Source organism: Lissotriton vulgaris, chromosome 2_1 (assembly GCF_964263255.1).
Source record: "Lissotriton vulgaris chromosome 2_1, aLisVul1.2, whole genome shotgun sequence".
Lineage (NCBI taxonomy): Eukaryota > Metazoa > Chordata > Amphibia > Caudata > Salamandridae > Lissotriton > Lissotriton vulgaris.
In genome coordinates, this window is record NC_141687.1 from 232190226 (window position 1) to 232212560 (window position 22335).

General features: G+C 49.1%; 1 protein-coding gene across 1 annotated transcript in view; it reads right to left on the reverse strand.

Annotated features, from left to right (window-relative positions):
• Window positions 1–22335, reverse strand: part of RABEP1 (rabaptin, RAB GTPase binding effector protein 1) — an 899286-nt gene that overhangs the window by 79807 nt on the left and 797144 nt on the right. The window contains exon 15 of the mRNA XM_086954813.1: window positions 15165–15220. Coding sequence (XP_086810939.1) covers window positions 15165–15220 — 56 coding nt within the window. The remainder of the gene's footprint in view (window positions 1–15164; window positions 15221–22335) is intronic.

Sequence of the window (22335 nt, forward strand, 5' to 3'; positions counted from 1 at the left end):
GCTGCATCGTTCTTATGCCATGCTTTTCCCAGCTCGCCTCAGAGTCACTGCGGGCTCGGATGTGCACTTCTTTCTCACTACGCAGGCTGCAAGTGAATGGTTGGAGGTCCGAGGCGGCGAGGGAGCGCGCTCACCAAGGTCAGTTTCCCCTCGGGCTCGGTTGCATGGTTCGGCGGCGCTGCAGAGACCCATCTCCCCCGTTCAGCGTCAGCAGGACCTGGACAAAGCGGTGCGAGCGGTGGCGCGTATCAGCCAAGGTGAAGTCAGTCCGACCAGCATTGGCATGAATAATTAATGGGCTGGGATGGAGAGCTCGGGATCGAGCAGTGTGCTGGGACTTTCTGATACCGAGTTACCGGATGTTCCTCCACAGACAGCGGATGGGTTGTTTGGGTGAGCCGACTGCAGGGGGGTAGGAGCCTCAAGATGATAAGCTGTTAACCGTGACATTGAAACATGAGGGCCCGATTGCTGCACTACAGAGGGAATCCACACCAGATGCGGGCACTGATGGGTGATTTAGTCATAAGGGGGGGATCAGGGGAGGGCTCGGAGGTCATCGGATGCGGTTTACACGCCACCTTCATTCTTTGGTTCTTTGTATGATTCGCTTGGTTTGTTCTTGTGTGCCTGTCCTGGGGTTTGGGAGTTGGGAGAAATTCGCCGATAGGGATGGGAGGGTGGGGTCATACATGTCGCTATGGGGGCCATTGGGGGTCAGGAACTTGACTTAGAGCCATGGGTACCTCCGTAGGAATAAAAATGATGTCCTGGAACGTACGGGGGATGCACACCATGGGACGGCGGTCACAAAATTCATGCCTACCTGGTGAGGAGAGGGGTACAAATTGCTTTCCTCCAGGAAACCCACTTGACGAAATCAGAAGGAGTGGCGCTACAGCGTCGCTGTAGAGGGCAAGTGTTTCACACCACATATTCGGCCTATGCAAGAGGGACCTTGGTGCGGATGGGGGTACCGTTTCAATGTGTTAGGCAGATTATAGATCCTGATGGCCGATTCACGGTAGTCACGGGGCGGCTTGATTGCCGGGATGTCACGTTGGGAAAGCATATATGCTCCTAATATTGAACAACAAACTTTCTTGGCGCAGCTATCTCAGAAATTGGCGATGGTGCTGTCGGGCCCCATACTCCTGGGGGGAGACTTCAATTGCATCACCGATATAGCCTTATACCGCTCCCACCCTTCGCTCCTTGACACACCTGCCCACAGAATTGCTGAAGCCCGATGGGATTGGCAAAGGCACTGGGGACTGACTGACACTTGGCGGGCCCATCACCCGGAGGAACGAGACTACTCTTATTTTTCAGCTATGCATGAGTTGCACGTCCGCTTGAATGCTATCCTTTGCTCGCCTGATGTGCATATGATGATTGTGTTGAGTGAGTACTTGGCAAGGATGACATCTGACCACAACTCATTACTAGTGTCCTTGAATTGGGTTCGGGTACGGTCCACCATCCCTAGCTGGAGTCTCCGCTCGGAGGCACTGGAAGACCAGGTCTTCAGAACCACCATAGGTACTGTTAGTGAGGAATACTTTCATCACAATGCCAACAGGTCCACTAGTCTGCACAACGAGTGGGATGCATTCAAAGATGTGATTCGGGGGCGTTGGATTGGGGAAGCGGTGGGAGTACGAAAAACCCTGCTGAGCGATGTACAGAGGGCGAAGCAACGATTAAGATATAGAAAAGGAACGACTTGGGCGAGAGGACAAGCAGGAGGAACTTCTGACAGCTAGAGAGGAGGTAGCGATGCAAATAGAGCGACTCAGATGTCATGATCATAGGGCATATGCGGCATGGGCACACGGTTAGAGGGATAAATCCGGGACATTATTGGCTTGGCTGGCTAATCCAGCACGCAGAGGGACACCGATCTTAGAGCTGCGCGGCGAGGAAGGCGTAGGCTATTATGACCAACAGACCATCAATGCACAGTTTTTGGAATACAATACTACTCTATACCAAAGTCGTCAAGATCCCGGAGTTCTAGAGGAGGGTGGTTCCTAGACCGCAAACTGCCGCAGATAGAGGAGGAGGATGCAGAGAGCGTAGGCCGGCCAGTAGAGTTGGCAGAGATCAGGGGTGCAATAAAGCGCATGGCGAGGAACAAAACACCGGGCACTGATGGGCTGCCATCAGAGTTTTATGCCACGTATGTGGATCTGTTGGCCCCCCGGCTGTTAGCCCTCTACAATCAGTCAAAGCAAGATGGTTATCTGCCTAGCTCAAAAAGGGAGGCAGTAATTGTGCCCCATCTCAAGCAGGACAAGTAGGCATGAGACTGCACAGCCTATCGCCCTCTCGTGATGCTTAATCTAGACTATAAGATCTTGAGTAGTGTTCCAGCTCATCGACTGATGGCACACGACAGCGCTTGTGCACGAGGACCAGGCTGGGTTTATTCTTTCACGGAATACGGCCATGAACATACGGAGGCTGTGCCAACTGGTACATGGCTCGATGGATGAGGGGGGAGAGGCGTGTGTGCTATCGATTGACATTGAAAAGGCCTAAGATAGCCTTGAGTGGCCATATCTGTTTAGGGTCTTGAGGGCATTTGGCTTGGGTGAGGGGTTTGTGGCCTGGACGAAGATTTTATATAGCCGCTCGTCGGCTAGGGTCCGAATGGGGGGCGTGATTTCTGAAGCCTGCGGTGTGTGCACGGGGACGAGGCAGGGATGTCCTCTGTCTCCCCTCCTGTTTGCCCTGGCCGTCGAGCCGTTGACTGTTCATGCCCGGTCGGGTCGGTTCTATGGGGGTTTGGATGGGTCAGACCCATTACATTGCTTTGTATGCAGATGATTTTTTAATGTTCCTCACCAATGCTGCTGGAGAGTTACAGGGCGCCCGTGAATTGCTGGCTAGACTAGGGCGGATGGCGGGGCTCAAAGTTAACATTTACAAGATGTGCCTTTTTCCGGTGCGTGGAGGCAGAACTGACCCACCAGATGGGTTGGATGTGAGATGGGAAAGCAGTTGCTTGCCTTATTTAGGAGTCAGAATTTATCATGAAGCCTCTGACTTATTCAAAGGCAATGTGGGGCGCGCATTGAGAACCACTAGGAGTAATTTGGATTTTTGGGGAACCTTGCCTTTGTCAGTAATGGGGAGAGTGGCATTGTTATAAATGGTCATCCTGCCCAGTCTACTCTACTATTTTGGAGCGTTACCACTTTGGATCCCCGGAAAATACTTTGCCCAGCTGAATACGATAGTTACGGGTTTTTTGTGGGGCTCAGGGCGACGCAGAGTGGCGGGAGGGGGGGTTAATGGCTCCCGATTTTGAGGCATATTATCACGCGGCCCAATTTCAATGGTACGTACAGTGGATGACGGGGAAGCTGAGGGCAGAGGAGAACCAGAGGGGTATGGACCCGAACCTTCGCCTGCTCTCTCTGACTCTCCTCCAGCTGCCGCTTCGTGAGGGAGAGGTACAGAGGGACCTGTGGGTGGTGCGCCAATGCTGGAATTGCGCCAATAGAAGACTATGGGTGAGGCCATCATACGCACCTGAGATCTCATTGTGGCTCTGTGAGGTGCTACCACACGGAGGGGATTGTTAACGGTTGCGAGACTGGGAAGAACTGGGGATTTCCTGTCTCGGGGATCTCTATGAAGAGGCAATCCTCATACCCTTTCAAGATCTCATGGAAAGACATGACATTCCCAGGCAGGACATTCTCCTACATGCGGCATTGATGGCAGCCATTCGCAAGCACTGGAAGAGAAGGCTGGAGGAGCCACAGGCCTTTCTCTCCTGTCAGTATGTGGTCACTTCAGCGGGGAGGGTTAAGGCGGTCACCTGCCTATACAAGAGACTTAAACAGGGATCGAGGACTCCTTTAGAGAGACTGCGCGCTAAATGGGTAGCGGATCTGGGGACGCCCATAGAGGAGAAGACATGGGAGATGTTGATGGAACAGGCGTGTAAACCGGGACGATCCTAGGAGCAACACTCAGGCCTGCTCCGGTTCGAGGGGCAAGCCAGTGAGGCCACTGCGGCGGGCACACCTTGCTGCGAGGGGCCCCGAGAGGCCGGAGCGCAAGATGGCGGCATCCTGAGAGACGGCTGCCGGAGAGTAGCAGCGGCTCCGTCCCCGACGCCCGGCCGGGCAGAGGAAGCAAGACATTCAGTGGCTGAGGAGGAGGCTTAGACCGCCTGGCGCGCCGGCGGCCCCCGACATCAGAGTGACCGGTGAGGAGTACCGGGTACGAGAAACTCCGGAGAGGCTCCACCCCACCCGGGAGGGAGATAATTTACGCCCCGGCTCCGAGGCCTGCTGTCCCGGTGGGCGCAACTCTGGCCCCGAATCCCGGCTGGGCGAAGGAAGCGGATCAGTGGGAGGCCCGCGAGAAGACTGTGCCCGACTGCCGTTCCGCCGGCCTTGACCCTGGGACGGCTGATGTGGGAGGCTCTGTGCGGGCGGCCGCGGTGCGATTCCGCCTCACCCAAGGGCCTGTAAATTTACGCCCCGGCTTCGGGGCCTACCTTCTCGGTGGGCGCAGCTCCGGCCTGGCCACCTGGCTGTGCGGAGGAGGGGTGACTGCGAGGAGCCGGGAAGAGGACGGAGGCCGACTAGTGAGCCACCGGCCCCCGAACCCGGAGTGGCCGGCGAGGCGCCCAGCACATAGGGGGTTCCGAGGAGGCCCCGCTCCGACCAAGAGCTGAAAATCGACACCCCGGCTTTGGGGCCCATCATCCCTACACGCGTGGAGAGGCGATCGGAGGTTACACCTGCCAGCCCCAGAGGTGAGAGACTGCAGTAGCTGGCCCCCGGGGGGGTGGAAGGATCTCGAGCAATCCTGGAGCCCTGAAGGCCCGGCCCTGCCGCGAGGGGCGACCCGGAGGTGGCTGGAATTGTGCAGCGGCTGGATTGGGGCCCGGAGGAGGAGAACACCTGAGGAAGACAGCAACCTACACGAGGGAAACCGGAGGCCGGCCTTACCTGGAGAACAGAGCGAGCGCCCCGAGGCTCGCGGCCCATAAGGGGACCCGCTTAGGGGGCGAAACTTGTCTGCTCACCCATAGACCACCCCCAGTGGGGGGGCCCTGATCGAACCCCCTGCGCACTGAGCCCGGGAGGGGGTTGGGTCCCGAAAAGAGGACATACAACACTGGGCTGGCTGTGCATCGAGGGCGCAACCCGCAGACAGCATTCCATTGGCGGGCGCAGCCGGAGGAGAAGGTGGAGGGAACCGAGTGGCCAGCCTGAGCGTAACTGGGGCCTGAAAAGTTGAGGAGGGTTGATTGACCCCGGAGAGTGGGGTGCCCAGAAGAAGAACCCAGCCTAAATCCCTCCTGGTTCGTGATCACCGGATTGCTCGCTGCGGGGTGCACCGGCATCACCTGCATATCCCTGGGAACCCTGATCGACGACGCAGGAGCAGGATGGGAAAGCCCAGGGGAGTAAAGGGTGACGGGAGCCCTGCCACGGAGACGCCGGAGGATCCTTCACAGTCCACAACGGAACTGCAACAGATGCAGGACCGGATCCTAGAAGCTATCGCTGCCACGAAGGATGCATTACACCAAGACATTGTGCAGGTGTCGACGGGACTGGGGCTCCTGCGGGCTGACCATGCGAAGTTAGCAGATAGGGTCAAGGAAGCGGAAGACTCCTTAAAAGACATCATGCCAGCGCATAAGTCGATGGATGGGAAGCTCACGGAAGCGATGGAGCGAATACAAGCCCTGGAGCGGCGAGCAGAGGACGCTGAAAACCGAAGTCGGCGGAACAACGTGCGCCTGGTGGGCCTTCCGGAAAAAAAAGAGGGCACGGACATGGTGGGCTACTTGCACGACTGGCTAAGGACTGTAGTGGCCCCGGAGGGCCTTTCTCCCTTCTTCACTTTAGAGCGGGCGCACAGAGTACCATCCCGGCCCCCAAAACCGGGCCTACCACCTCGCCCGGTGGTCATCAAATTGCTTCACTACAAGGATAGGATTGGCTATTGCAACGGGCTAGGGATGCAGGTCCCTTCCAGGTAGACAACAGCAAGGTAGACAACAGCAAGGTTAAGCTATTCCCGGATTACACGTTCGAGACCCAAAAAATGCGTGCCTCATTCCTTTCTATCAAAAAAGAACTGCGCACAGAAGGCTTACAGTCCTCGCTGCTGTTCCCGGCCAGACTCTGAGTAGTGGTAGACGAGAAGACGCTGTTCTTCCAAACATCGACGGAAGCATGGGCTTGGTGGGACACTTATAAAGCAGGCACGGATGGAGCTCGATACAGGGCTGAGGAGGAACGCCAGAAACAAACAGTCAGGCAATCACGGAGGCTCCGTGGGCGCAGACAGGGGTCCAAACGACCGACGACCTCCCAAACAGAAGACGAACGAAGAGCAGCGCTGCAGGCAGTGAAGGAAGTGTCGGGGTCGGCGTTGGTCCAATCAGCTAGAGAATCGTGCTCGGAGGGCCAAGGAACGGGCTCGGACACTGAGTTATCGGAGCTGGGCGGCACCAGGGGCCCGAAGGTCACGCCACAGACATCAGGAGAAATCATTGAATGCTGAATCCTGGCCATAGTAGCGGACAGGGATCGCAACGAATGGTGCAGCCTCTACGAACTCTGGAGCAGACCACTGTAAGACTGGAATATTGTGAGTCATAATGAGTGTTGCAGGGCGGGGGAATGGGGACAGCACTTGAAGGTTTCAGAGGTTAGCTCACGCACCCCAGGGCCCATAAGGCCTCCGTAGTACAGGCTACGGATTAGGGAAATTTGAGAGCACGTTTGCTCAACAGTTTGGATGGGAGCGATTCTTCTGCAGTTGGGTCCTGTTCTGGGGGGGGAGGCGCCTAGAGAAGTTGGGGTAACTCAAGGCGTAGTTCGGAGAGGGGAGAAAGTGGGGGATGGGCGGGGACGGTGTCAAGTCTGCTGTCTGGATGCAACTCGTTGTTGACTTAAACCGAACAAGATGGGACAATGGCTAATGCGGGTTCGATAAAATGTGTGTCCTGGAATGTGCGGGGATTAAATACAATGGCGAGGAGACCCAGAATTCATTCCTACCTAGTCCGTAGAGGGGTGCATATAGCGTTCCTACAAGAGACCCATTTAACGAGGAAAGAGGGGGTAGCGCTACAGCGTAGATGGAGAGGCCACCTGTTTTACACCACGTACTCTGCTTTTTCTAGGGGAGTGTTAATCTGGGTAAGAGCGGGAGTTCCTTTCCAAGTAACTAGACATACAGAAGAACCAGATGGGAGATTTGTAGCAGTTGAGGGGCTACTTAGAGGTCGACACATAGTACTTAGTAGCATCTATGCGCCAAATGTAGATCAGGCAACCTATTTTGCGAAGCTCTCCAGGGTGCTGGCCAGCTACCTCACAGGTCCTATGCTGATGGGGGGGGGGGGGGGACTTCAACTCAATAGAAGATACTACACTAGATAGATCACACCCTCCGCTACACACATCCCCTGTACACAGATTGGCGAGGTGCAGAACGGAATGGCAAGGGAAATGGGATCTGTCAGACAGCTGGCGCACACAACATCCGACAGAGCGAGACTACTCGTTCTACTCTAGCATGCATGACCTCCATGTCCGCCTCGATACCTTCCTCTGCTCCCAAACGGTACTCCCGGCGGTGGCCCGGACTGAATACTTAGCACGCACACTATCCGACCACAACCCTATACTCCTGACGCTAGATTGGATGAATGAAACTCCAAGGATTCCGACATGGCGGCTACGGCCGGACACGCTGGATGTCCCACCCTTCCGCGAAGAGCTAGAGGATCGGATCACTAAATACTTTGCAGAGAACGAGGGTACCGCTTCATCCAGAGCTATGGAGTGGGACGCATTTAAAATAGTAGTAAGAGGGCACTGCATAGGGAAATTTGCGGGAATACGCAGGTCATTAGTGGAGGACTTGGATAGGGCTGAGCGTACATTGAGGGAGGCGGAACTGGAACGCCCTGGCCGCCCGGAGTTACAGGGGAGAGTAAGTGAGGCGCGGGAAGCAGTGGCCGTGGAGGTGGAGCGCCTTCGTAGCTTCGATTATAAAACATACTTGACCAAGACTCTAGCTGAGGGGGACAAAACTGGAACACTCTTGGCCTGGCTAGCGAACCCCAATAGGAGTACGCAACCGATTCTGACCTTGAAGGGGAGTGGAGGTGACACACTTCAAACACAGCCAGAAATTCTGGAATGCTTTCGATCATATTACGAAAGGTTATATGGGAGCGAGTTAGGGAAACAGAATGAGGCAATAGATGCTTTCCTGAGCGACCTGCAACTACCACAGCTGGAGTAAGACCAGGCTGATTCGCTGGGCGGCCCAATAGACCTGGCTGAAATAGGAGGGGCCATAAAGCAAATGGCGCGTAACAAAACACCAGGGATAGACGGGTTGCCCATTGAATTTTACGGCAAATACCTAGATCAACTGACCCCGAGACTTCAAGTGATATATAACGAAGCCAGGGAAAAAGGCAGACTACCCCAGTCAATGCGCGAAGCCATTATGATTCCGTTATTAAAACCGCGAAGGGAAAGCACAGACCCTGCATCCTATAGGCCATTGTCTATGTTAACAACGGACTACAAAATTTTGAGCACGGTGCTGGCCATCAGGCTGTTAACCCATATGCAAGACCTGGTTCATAGGGATCAGTCAGGTTTAATACCCACAAGGAACACACCACACAACATCCGAAGGCTGCTCAGGCTAGTAGATGACCCACCGCCGGGCGCGAGAGCCCCCCTGGTATTGGCGGTTGACATAGAAAAAGCCTTCGACACCCTGGAGTGGGAATACCTATATAGGGTGATGCAGGGTTTTGGCCTGGGTGAGGGATATATAAGTTGGACGAAAGTGCTTTACTCTTCGGCGAAAGCTAGGGTGAGGGTCGGACCCTTGATATCGGACCAATACGAGGTGAATCGGGGAACCAGACAGGGATGTGCACTTTCTCCCCTGCTGTTTGCGCTTGCGGTGGAGCCTCTAGCGGCGATGGCTAGGCGGGGTGTACATTACAATGGGTTAGAAGTCAGAGGGGTTCGCCACTTCATTTCCTTATATGCAGATGACCTCCCCCTCTTCTTAGAAGATGCTGAAGAAGCTGTGGAATGCGCAGAGAGACTGCTAGCGCGCTTCGGCGACATATCGGGACTACGGGTTAATTTGACAAAAACCTGCCTCTTCCCACTGAGGAAGGAGGAGGAGCGCCCCCTACTCCACCCAGTGCTTAGATGGGAGCCCAGCTGCCTGAGCTACCTAGGAGTGCACATATACCACGAACCCGCGAACCTCCTAGACGGTAATGTTGGTCGCTGTATCCGTGCATTGCAGAGCAGTATGTCCTTCTGGGCCACCCTGCCCCTTTCAATGGCGGGCCGGGTTTCACTCCTAAAAATTATAGCCCTACCGCGATTATTATATTTCTTCCGGACCCTCCCCGTATGGATACCTGGAGCGATCTTCAGATGGCTGAAATAGATGATTGTGTCCTTTTTATGGGGAACGGGCAGGCGTAGAATTGCATTGGCGACGTTCACCCGCCCGAAGGATGAGGGTGGCCTAGCGGTCCCAGATTTCGAGCTCTACTACTTGGCAGCCCAATTACAGTTCTTCACACAGGAGGTTGCGAGGGTCTACCGCGGCCCGGAGCAGGAGAGGGAGACCGGCACCCCCCGCCACATACTAGCATACATAACCATGCAGCAAAAACTGAGGCTCGGAGAGCTGACCCAAGAAGAACGGATGCTCCGATTATGTTGGAATCGCTCGCAAAAGCGATCTGGATCCGGGCACCCGTATGCGCCTGAAATCCCGCTGGGCATGGTGACAGCACTCCCACATGGCGGGGACTGGTCGAAACTACGACTGTGGGAAGAGGCAGGATTACAGATGGTAGGGGATCTTTATGATGACGGAGTATTGGCCCCGTACCAGACTTTACAGGAAAGATACGACCTTCCGAGGGGAGACTATTTACTGCATGCGGCGGTGGTGAGAGCCATACAAGCGCACTGGGGGGAAGGACTGATGGAGCCCACGTCGACATTGGCGTGCCAATATACTATGATGGCGGCGGGAACATTTGAGGCAGTTACAGAATGCACACAGAAGCCCTTCAACCGCTTACACTGTTGAAGAATAAATGGGAAGCAGACCTACAGTTAGAAATCCCAGACACGGCGTGGTTCCAGCTAGTGCGGAGGGCTCGGAAGAGCACCAGAAACGCGCGTTTTCAACTGATACACCTCTATATACTCCACAGGGCCTACCTCACCCCGAGTAAAATAGCAGCGTACTTTGGCGCAGAGGACGCAGCATGCCCCAGATGTAACCAGTTAGGCGCAGACCTAGTGCGCATGCTGAGGGGCTGCCCCCGCTTACAAGAGTATTGGAGGGAAATAGGTGACACCCTGAATGAAGTAGCGGACAGGGAACTGCAGTACGACAGCGCGGTCACTATCTTACACTGGTTCCCACACACACGCAAGAACAAACTGTCTAGCAAATTCATCGACATGGGTCTACTTATTGCGAAGCGAGAGCTGACCAAGGGGTGGAAGTCGAAGGTAGGGCGACACACCGGAGGTGGCTGAATGAATTTTTGAAGTGAGCAACGGCAGAGAGTGCGATCAGATAACAACTAGCCCGCCGTAGCTCAAACGAGAAAGCACAGGAAGCAGCAATGGCATGGGAAATGTTAGTACAGGCGCTAAGAGATAGCACAGTGGAGGAAGAAGGGGAAGAGGAGACAGAGGGCCAGGTGGCTCCAGTAGAGATGGTAATGACCCCGATACCTACACCGGACACACACACGCAGTAAAGTTACAAAGCTCCGAAGTCCCACAGTGTAGGCACATATCCTAGCGCCAGGCATAGACGTAGACACCAGGGGGGGGAGGGGGGGGGGGGGGTCGGGGAGGGAAGCATCCCGGGATCCTGTAGCGGAACATGTACGAACTTCGACGAATGACGGTGGGGAACGGGGCGAAAAATAAAACGAGGGTGGAGGGCACCATATGCTGACTGCAGCAGACAGCCCGGTCAAGAGAGTAAAATGTAAAAGGGCAGCGACGCCCGACCTCCGGGATGTGGGCTGAATGGCTGTGTACGAGACATCTGGAATGAGATAGGAGAGCGACTCTGCACTAAGAGATCCTGAGTCCAGCAAAGTACACTGTAATTGACTCTGCAATAAAAATTGTTAAAAAAATAAGAGTTGAAGGAGGGGAGCGACATGTCTGACGTGGCACTGGGGGGGAAGAGGGAAAGGGGGGAGTTTGTTGTGGGTTGATAGTTGCTTATATGATGTGAGGAAGAATTAGAAGAATTAGACTGTGCGCAAGCCTAGAGCAATATGGACTTAACGTCCAGGTCAACATAGCAGGTCGTAATGGCATAGACAATTCTACTGCATAGACAGCATACACGAAGAAATAAGTGCCAAGGGACAAGAGGGAGATAGGCCCCCCGCGGCGGGATGCCTGGCTTTCACCATGGGGATGCCCTGTAGGGGCTATCTCACAGGGAAAAGCCAGGACGGGTTTCCAAGGCAAGCGCCGAGATACCTCCCCGGTGATCGAGCGCTATATAAGAACATACAAACAAAAAAAAAATGGAGTATGGAACAGATATGATAGGGTCAACATCTATCAACCATTGTATGATCAAATGTACTGTATAACAGAAGTATATTTGTCTAATTGATTGAAAACTTGAATACAATTTGGTTTTTTTTTTTCAAATTAAGGTTACTAGATTGCACTATACCAGGACATTATATACGAGCATTCAGTATTATGCAACAGAGGCTACCACATACGCGTAACACATGATGTCGATACAAAGAAGACAATGCAGTAGCAGCACTGGGGGAGTAGTGTGAGCTATGGGGAGAGGCCCATCGAATGGGAGAGAGAGGCTAGGGGAGCAGAAGGGAGAGTGAGCGGGGAGCCAGCAACCTGCTGACCATCACCGGCGGCCACTGCTTGCAGAGCGCCGGCGGGGAGTGCGGTGGAGGTCGCAGGACGCTGAGAGTCACGACTTAAGAAGTAAGATACAAGTGGAACCCATATGTCAATTAGGTGGGATTTGGCTGGCATTAGGTCCCAGAATTCGGACAGGAGTGTCTGACACCGACAAGCATCCTCAAGCCAAGTGTCAACCTTAATATAGCCTGCAACCCAAGCACATGGAGACCCTACGCCTCGCAAGGACAAGAAGCATTGCAGTCAGGCGGCGCGTAGCATCTGGGCAAAATTTCATAAAGCCTAAAAGGCAAAGTAGAGGGTCGAGCTGGACTAGCAACGAGGTGGTCTCAGAAATAGCGGCACACACCTAGCGCCAGTATGCCAGCCGAGGTGGGAGAAGTCTACCGCAGGGGCAGAACTTCACAGACATCTATCATTGGGGATAAGTCCCATCTTGTGCAGCTGAGCAGGAGTACGATAAAGCCTATGCAAATACTGGATGAGGCGCAGGCGGTAATTTGGGGACAGGAGTTTAATCTGATTGCAACAATAAAGCCAGTCTTCTTGAGAGAGTTTGACACCCAGGTTCTCACACCACGCCACTCGCACCCGGTCTGTAGAGATGGGGCATGCTGCCAGTGCAAGGGCGTTAATCTTGGTGACTGGCTTTCAACGAGGGATGAAGCTCCCTGCAAATAGCCCTGTGGTGATAGTAGAGCAGAGTGCCCATGAGGCCAGAGTTGACAGCAAGAGTGAAGAATGTGTTCCCAGGGAAGAGGTCCGATACCGTGGAAAGCCCCAAGTGGGTTGCATGTTTAACCATCCTGGATGACTGAAGGGGGAGAAAATCCGGGTGATGAGCAATAGGCATGGCATTCGCGGAGAGCATGCTGGAGCCAGATAGTTTACGGAGCCCATCACAGGCCAAGCGCAGAGTCTCCACTGTGTCAATCTCGTGCGAGGGAGTTTCGCTGCGGCGAACAAGGCAGTTGAGTGGCCATGGACTGCAAGTTCGCCCTCCACCACAACATGCGGCTGAAATGGAGTGGGGTGGAGCCAGAAATTGAGAAAACTGGTCTAGGCACTAAGGGTATAAAGTTTAAAATCGGGGGCACCAAGACCACTACGCGACATCAGGAGGGTAAGGAATATATGCAATTCTGGGCTGTCGACCAGCCCAGTTCAGAGTGTTGAGCAATGAGTGTACTTTGCGAAAAAAGTGGTCAGTAAGGAGGGTGGGAATATTTAGGAATAAATATGAAAACTTGGGGAGCACCACCATCTTGGCGATGACTATGTGACCAGCTAGTGACAAGGGTAGCCTATACCAGAGTGGAATCTTGGACTCAAACCAGTCCACAGCGCGGCCATAGTTAGCTCTCCAAAGCTAGTCTATGTCCCTACTCAGCCAGATGCCGAAGTATCTTGTTGGGCTTGACGCCCACACAAAGGGGTAGTCCGGAGTAAAGGGGACCGTGGCATCAGTGAGGGGGAGGAGTACAGACTTATTGCAGTTAACCTGGATGCCGGAGCAGCCCCCAAACCGTATCACCTCGCGGACCAGAGGACTTAGATTCTACTGAGGGTTGCGAACATAAAGTGTGACGTCGTCCGCATACATGGAGATAACAAGAGCGCAGGCAGCGAAGCAGAGGCCTCTCTGGGTGTGGTGCTGTCGGAGTCTAGCAGCAAAGGGTTTCATGGCGATGAGCATGGGTGACAGTAGACAGCCCTGCCTGGTACCCCTCGTGATGGAGATAGGCTCTGATATTTGACCGTTAATCCGGAGGAGGGCAGTGGGAACTAGTAGTAGTGTTTTGCGTATAAAGACCGGGCTGAAGCCCAAGCGAGGGAGGAGATAAAAGAGAAAGGCCCACTCTAGGGTATCAAAGGCTTTAGTGGCATCTAGCAGGGCAGCCTCTGCCGGGAGCTTGGTGTTAATTTGACAAAGGACGGAGAATATAGTCCGGAGGTTATGGGAGGTAGCATGGCCAGGAATGAATCAGACTAGTCCGGGCGAGCGATGAGCGGCATGAGGGTGAGAAGGCGGGAGGCGAGGAGTTTGGCAAAGATCTTGTTATCCATATTAATTGGTGAATAGGGACGACACGAGTCACGGAGCTCTAGGGGTTTGTCTGGCTTTAGAAGTAGTGCAAGTAGTGCCTTGCGGAGCGAAGGGGGTACTGACCGTTCTCAAAAGATTCTTTATACATGGCAGCTAAGTGCAGGACCAGGAGGGGTGCGAAGGTCTTATAAAAGGATGCTCTCAGGCCATCCGAACCGGGGGCCTTATCACCAGGCATGCCACTAATCGCAGCAAGGATTTCTTCTTTGGAGAAGGGTTCATCAAGGAATTTCCAGTGAGGGTTGCCAAGCCAGAGGAGCTGAAGGGTATTGAAATATTGATTGAGAACCTCACGAGGGGGGAGGGGGAGGGGTGGAGTGGGGACAGTCCCGGCTGTGTGAAGTTGTGAGTAAAATACGGTGAAACGCCCCTTGATCGCCTCAGGAGAGGTGGTTCTGTCGGGGCCTCCGTAAGGAGAGCAGTTATATAGGACGCAGCATGAGGCGACGGAGGAGATTGGCAAGGGTCTTTCCAGGCCGGTCACCCTCACCGAAGCGGCGCCTCCCTGCCCAGAAACACAAGCTCTCTGTTGGTTGGCCTCTTCAGCGAAGTCAGTAAGCTTCCCTCGTATCTGTGCAAGCGTGTCAGGGCTAGGGTCCCGGGAGTGGCAGGAATCCAGAGCCTTAAACTCCATCTCCAATTTGTCAAGAGTACCGCAAATAGAGCGTAAGATACCGGACTGCTTAGAAATGTATTCCCCAGGGATGACAGCCTTAAATCCTTCCCAAAGAGAGGAGGGGGGAGTCAACAGTGCCCTCGTTAAGCACAAAATAATTTGTAGCGCGTTAGGGGAAAGCCGCCAAGAGCGATGTAGGGTGCGAGGGAGGCGCAGACAGAGGCGAACAGGAGCGTGATCTGAGAGGGTGCGCGCCATATTCTCATCCAAATTAATAACTTTAATAGTTTAACATGCAGATCGAATTTGTGAACATAGAATGTTGATAGGTTATAAATAAAACATGCTTTCATGAGTAAAGAAATAAAAAAAGTGAAATTCAACAAACGTAAATGTGATTTGCATTTTTATAATGTTCATGCTGAATGGGAATCGGGCTAACGTTTACCTGGTCCTTTTCTTGCTTAATCCGATCTAATTCTGTTTTCAAACTTGAAATGGAAGCTAGAGAAGAGAAAATTGTATTTAAGTTTATAAAGTGCCAAGAATATCATGCAATTCGAAAAAGCATAACAAACACAAACCAATAGACATCACACGATTAAGGAAATAGGAACATGTTATAATTATAATCTTATTTTAGTTCCTGGTCTAACCTCTCCTTTGTAATGAAATATGTTTGCAGCAAAGAAACAAAATATGTATTCCTAAGTGAACTTTTGTCATAAAAATCAGAAGATCCTCAGTCAGATTTAGCATTCCAGAGCACAAATTCGCCACTATCAGTTTAGGTTAAAGCTCTTTTCTAAACGTATGTTTTCTGAGGCCGAGTGATAGTAAATCAATGTCAATATTAAATTTAAATACATCTAGTCAGTGATTTTACACATAGTTTCAGTACAAATCTTATTTTTCTAACTAGTCTCATTCTGCACCCTATCTTTCAGTGAGGCATTGCTCATCATCCCTCTCTATGTACTCTCGGCATACAACATAACACAAGGACGCTAAAAAGCCAGGGAGGCCACATACACATGTCCTACAGCATGTGAAACCTTGGCTATTCTTACAAAAGCATCAAAAGTTATAACAACTGCAATGAAACTCTTAGACACGATGAAGGACGTATACTACCTTCAAAACAATCAGTCTAGTCTAGATGCATTAAAATGTAACTTAAATATACTACACAATTCAGTTCCTTATAACATGTGCAGTGTGTTTCCAATCATTCAGTAAAGTTGCTTACTGTAAACCAATCACATCATACACACAAACCAAAAGGAAATATATGAACCTAGGACCACATAATACAGAACAATCCTCCAACTCAACCACACACCCCTTCCAACAAACACCAGCCACAGTCAAAACAAAGCTCTTATTATACAGCAAACATAATGGACAAAGTTGAATAAAAAACAGGCCTAATAAGAAATGGGTGATATCTTTATTGTAAAGATCTGCTTTGTGAGTACCGTGACATGTAGAGGAGGGGCCACAACCATTGTTTTTTGGGAGCTTTTATTGGCACATACATATGTATAACGCTTCCATCATTAAAAGCATGCCTCACTAGTCCCCTTCATAAACATGCATTGTCAAACGAAATAAGTCTCTACTTTATTACTTAGTTGTGCAAAAGAAGTTAGCCATTGGTGTGTAATATTTGGAAAGAAAAATGATACAATGTCGCGAAGCAGGCACCATATTCCTTTTTATAATTTAGTGATCCAAGATGGCCAAAGCCACTTGGATTGGTACATAAACGTTTTTTGTTTTAGGACAAAAAACAGACAAATAAAATAAAAAAGACCATGGGCGTAGGGGAAAAAGGATGAGTGGATGACGAAGAGTAGAGAAGGAGGGGAAAAGAAGCACACAAGGAAGAGAAAAACAAAGTGGTGGGGACAGAAGTACATGACGAGTAGAGCGCAGGAGGAGAATTACACAAGAGAACATGGGCACAGCAGATGAGGAAGGTAACTTGTTGAATAAGAGGGAAGGAAATGAGAGGGACAACAAAAAGCTCTTGGTAAGCTCACAATAATTCTTTCTCAACCAGACAGCTTGCATTTTCTTTTAATCTAACAACAATAGGGCAACCCAATATTCCCCAAGGAACTGGGTATGATCAATCACATAGAAGATGATCCTTGAGTAATCATATTAATATTTCTTATTCACAAATTGTCATAATCATGAACATATAATTCATTAGAACACAGGACAAGGTTATATCAAAAATATTTATTTTATCAAAACACATCTTTTGTCAGTTTCATTATTTTTTAGTGAAGAACATACATATATATTCAACACAATTCAAATAAGGCAACCTAATAACTACTGTATTCGTTTTTCAGCAACTACAGTAGTATCTTACACCCTTAGTACATTGGTATGGACTAGATACATTGTTCGCCATACATTATCAACAGTTCAAAATATTTTTAAGAATTATTCAGATTGCATCAATAATTCATTGAAAACAAATGGTGTAATGGCGTCGACGTTTAGGTCTCAAACATGATTAATTCAGTCGTCCGGCAGATGCCGTTATGCTGAATGCCGGACGACTGATTTATTTCTAGTTGCCGTATTCAAAAAAGAGATTTTACATACTGAAAAGTGCTATCAACGCATAGTGAAGAGGACATTTCTAGCAAGTGGATACTTGCTGGAGGATGAAGCGACGTCGTTTCTACTAGCGCTTCTAATTTATGGTGCAACATGTTTCGTCCTGAGAATGGACTCGTGGAATTAATCATGTTTGAGACCGAAACGTCGACGTCATTATACCTTTTGTTTTCAATGAATTATTGATGCAATCTGAATAAAAAGAGATGGCACCTAGGAAAGCAATACTGCGTAAAGGACAAAAGAGCCATAAAAAGTCTGACGCCAATGAAATTAGGGCCGATAGAATCAAAACAAATCAGAAAGAGAAGGGAAAAGGCAATAGTCACCAAGGAGAAGTTACCCTACAGAAAAAAAAATAGAAAGGAAAAAAACTACCCTTGGATAAAACCCCTCATCAAAGTGAACGAGGTGGGGTAAAAAGAAGGGCCTCAGTAACAAAGTTGATTAAGGACTTTGTGGGGAAACATTTTAAAAGGAGCAAACTGATAGAAGAAGAGCAGTTGGGCGGAGAAAAACAGCGAATGTCTGTCAGTTTGGTATCCCTGAATTTGGACTCTACAAACCAAACCCATCCTAATATTTCTGAGCTACTCTTGGGCCCAAGGCTATCCTCATCACTCCGACTCTTTACCCCTTCTGATGATCGAGAGTCAGAGGGAGAGAGTGAATGAAGAGGCATAGACAGTGACTCTCAAAGTAAGGAGTGTAACAACCATATGAAGGAATATCTTGTAAAGAAGGAAGGAGTGGAAACGTTTCACGATAGAGTAAATGACTCCTCAGATCCATTGAAGGCTAACTTTGAGGTCACAGGAACTTCAAGTGCCTCAATGCTGGAAGTGATGCGAATCCTGCAAAAAATAAACACTGCAAGGCCTGTTGAAGGTATGAGAAATGAAAAATTACATTTTGAAAACCCAAAAAGAACAATTCCAAATTATGGTGGGGGAACTGAAACACATTAAAGATCTTATGCCCTTCTTGGTTAGGTCAGTTGGTGGGGACCAGCAAAAAGGGGCAGAGAAATTGCAGCAGGAAGGGGCGATGAGTGGCACCCCAACGTAGAAGGAGGAGCACAGTGTATTTATATCACAATACCCAATGATTATAAAGAAACAGGGAGAAATGAGGAATTATAAGCAGTATATACCACGACTGAGGAGATGGAAGGAAAGGTGAAAAAAAGGGCCATACCAAAAAAAGCAGGGGAAAAGGGAGGTAGTTATGGAAAAACGGTTTAAGAGCTCAACAGAGGTCGTGGTAAGAGCTCAAGGTACAAACACCCCTGTAAGATGAACAGCTATTTGTATCTCAGAAAAAGTGGAGAGGAGAAGAAAGAAGCTGGCAAAGCTAAGGATAGAAAAAGAAGCTTCAGGAAATAATCTCGGAGAAAGGAAGAGGTTGGCAAGGATATGAGGATTGAGATGGGCAGGCAAAGAGGAAGAAGAAAGTATAAAGACAAAATGGGGAAACAGTAGGAAAAAGGACAATTAGATAAAGGCAGGAGGACCCGAAGGAGGACCACAAGAAATGGAAAACAAACCTAGATAGAATCTGTGGCTATTCTTTGAACCGAAATGTCAGGGGAAATTCGGTAAAAAAGTGAGGAAACTGAACCCATTAAACCGATTGCAACTGCTATTCTCTCTATCTAAATGTGTAAGTCTACGGAACATAGGAACTGATGATCTCAGAGAAGTAGGGTTTACTGTAAGCAGGAAAGGGAATAAAGTAGCCAATGTTCTATTATATTCAAGGCAAGTAAAGTCAGCATTAGTAAACGCAGAGAAAGAGTTACAAAAGGAAGGTATCAAACTAGTACAGGGGATAGAAATGCAATACTGTAATAACCATGATAAGCCACTCCTTGTGAATCACGCAGGGCTGGGTTTAAGACAGGTAAGGTTGATCAATCAAGGTTGGGATGCCGAGGAAGATCTTGAAATTACCATAAGACGTAATGAAACAGACAGATATATGGTGGGTATACTTGCTGCAAATAGATATGGGGTTATTGCATCCCAGGTAAAAGAGGAAAAGGGCTGGTTAAGTGAGATCGATTGGGAGATAGGGTCGTCGCACAGCCTGGCTATATTGTCCTGGAACATAAATGGATATAGCAGAATATTGAACCAGGAAAGAATTAAAAGAGCTATTATTAGGAATGAGATCTCGTGTTTGCATGAGACCTGGCTGTGCGAGGAAACCCCATTGATTGAAGGGTTTGCCCAACAGAATAAATTAGCTAAGTAGCAGCAACTTGGACGACTCTCAGGTGGGCAAATGACGCTGATTTCTACAAAAAATGCCCGGAAAATTCCATTTGGAAGTAAAATGCAAATGGGCAATGGTTTGCAGAGTGTTTTTGATGGTCCCCGATCTAAGATATGAAGGTATTGTTATTGTAAATGTGTATATACAGAAGGGGAAAGAGACGGAATACAAGTCAGAACTGGAAATATTTAAAGAAGATGTATTGTCCTTGACCGATAAATTTCAGACCACCGCAGCATTGACCCTATGGTGTAAGGAGCTGTTGTTTTCATATACGATAAAAGAGGCCATCTTTTCCCAGGGTGGATATGTCAGCACAAGATATGGCTTTGGGGAAAATTTTGGGTTCAATGGGTTTAGTCTGCATAAATGGCAGAATGGACACAGATTCACCAGCAAATCGTACATTTAAGACAGGTCAGCCACTCTGCCCGATAAACTAGGTGTTTTTGCATGTTTGGAATTTCGAACTAGTCAAGAGTTTTGAGGTGGAAAGAGTAGAGGGAAGCGATCACTACCCAGTGAAGATGGTAATATATGGAGCAAGGAAAAAACTAAGATATAGTTCTCCAGCTCCATATTGATTACCCAAGGTATCTCACAACGCATATATCAGACAAGCACATTGAAAAATGAGTTGCAGTACAACAGATCCAAACATTAGAAAATACCCCTAATATTGAGGATAGTAGATGGTATGAAAATATAATTAGACAATTGGTGGAATGCCTAAGGGTCAAAATGAAAATAAGTAGATCGGGTGATGGTGAGAAAAATAGAAACAAAAGTAAAGAGAAAACCAGGCCTGGGCATAGTTCGCAGAGTTTAGCGACGCAAAACTTTACGAGAAGTTAAAAAAAAGCTCTGTGAAGTTCCGCGAGTGGCGGAGTTCAGTGCGAACTGCAGTTTGTGCTGGTATTCCTGCAGCTCGGGTAGAAATTCTACCCGAGCGGTAGCTCGCAAATTTACCATTCACGATCATGAAATTATCATTCACGAGTGGGGAAAAAACTCCCCTGCACATCGCGAAGCAGAGTTTTTTGCACTCCGCGAACTACACGAGTACGAAGTGCAGAAAACCCTGCGAACTCTGTGAGCGAAGCGAAGTTCACCGCCCAGGCTTAGAAAAGACCTGGTTTGATGAACAATGTCAGAAATTAAAAGCAAGTATAAGAAAAGGGGAAAGAAGACTTAGAGGAAAGTATAAGGTAGAGTCACTCCTCAACCTCCAGAAATTAAGGAAAGCATAGAAAATGCCATCCGATATATATATATATATATATATATATATATATATATATATATATATATATATATATATATATAGATATATAGATATATATATAGATATATATAGAGAGAGAGAGAGAGAGAGAGAGAGAGAGAGAGAGAGAGAGAGAGAGAGAGAGAGAGAGAGAGAGAGAGAGAGAGAGAGAGAGAGAGAGAGAGAGAGAGAGAGAGATTGAGATTATTGGCAGCAAAAGAATCCAAGGATATAAAAAGGATTTTGAAAGTTGGTCCAACATAGTTCTGGCAAAATACAGGGGTCCTTGAACTGTGTAGTACCTGAAGACTATTGGGTAAGTATTTGGGGGAAATACATGGAAAATGGCCCGTAAAAGAGATTGAGAACTACACTCTGGCCAGGTGTGAAGGAGGATATTAAAGAACACTACACAACTAGTAATGTAGTAGTAAAAATAATATCTAATTTAACCTTGACCTGAGCCGCAGGTCGAGGCAAACTCCCAGCAGTGATTATAAAAACCAGGCAAGAGTGGTGGGCAGAATTCTTCTAAAAAATGTTCCTTGGTATACTTAACTCAGGCCATACACCAGAAAATTGGAGAGGAGCAATTATAAAACCTATTCACAAACAAGAAGATATAAAAGCCCGAAGCATTATAGATTAATGAACCTACTGGATGTAGGGGAAAAGGTATTTGCCAAAATATTTTGGAAAGACTGAAGGACTGGGTAGAAGTAAAACAGATTGTGCCCCCGGAACAGGGGGGTTTTAAGGAGGGCCACTCTACAGTTGCTTACTGCTTTGCGCTCTGATCCACTGCGCGGAAGTCTATGGAGCAGAGGTGACGTTTGTTCTGCTGCTTTGTAGACTTTCGCGCAGCATTTGATCTAGTGGACCGTAAGAAGCTGTGGGAGATGTTGATTAGATACAACATCCCAAAAGGTCTGCTAATGATAATTCAAGCACTACATACTTGTAATTGGGCGCAGATCATTTTGGGTATAGAGGGGAGCCTGTCAGAGAAAATCCCATTTGGAAACGGGTTAAGACAGGGGTGTGTGTGTTGGCCCTCCTACTTTTCTCTTTATTAATAGCAGATTTACCTTCAGTTTAGGGCGCTGTGAGTGGGTGCCAGACCAAAGCTAAATGGAAAACATATTGCATGTTTACTGTATGCAGACGATCTTGTAATAATAAATCGAATGGAGATAGGTCCGCATGGAAAGTTGAGTTAATGAATATTGCAGTTTAAAAAAAACTTGTGGTCAATGTGGATAAGACACAGGTATTGAGCTTTGGAAAAAGAAAAGGCACATTAATATAGGTATCTGGGAATGTGGTTTGATAAAAATTTGAATTGGCATACCCACCTAGATGCATTAAGTTTAAGAGCTCTTGCTTTGGTCAGTGGTCTGAAAACATTTAACAGACTATGACGATAGGTCTGGCAGAC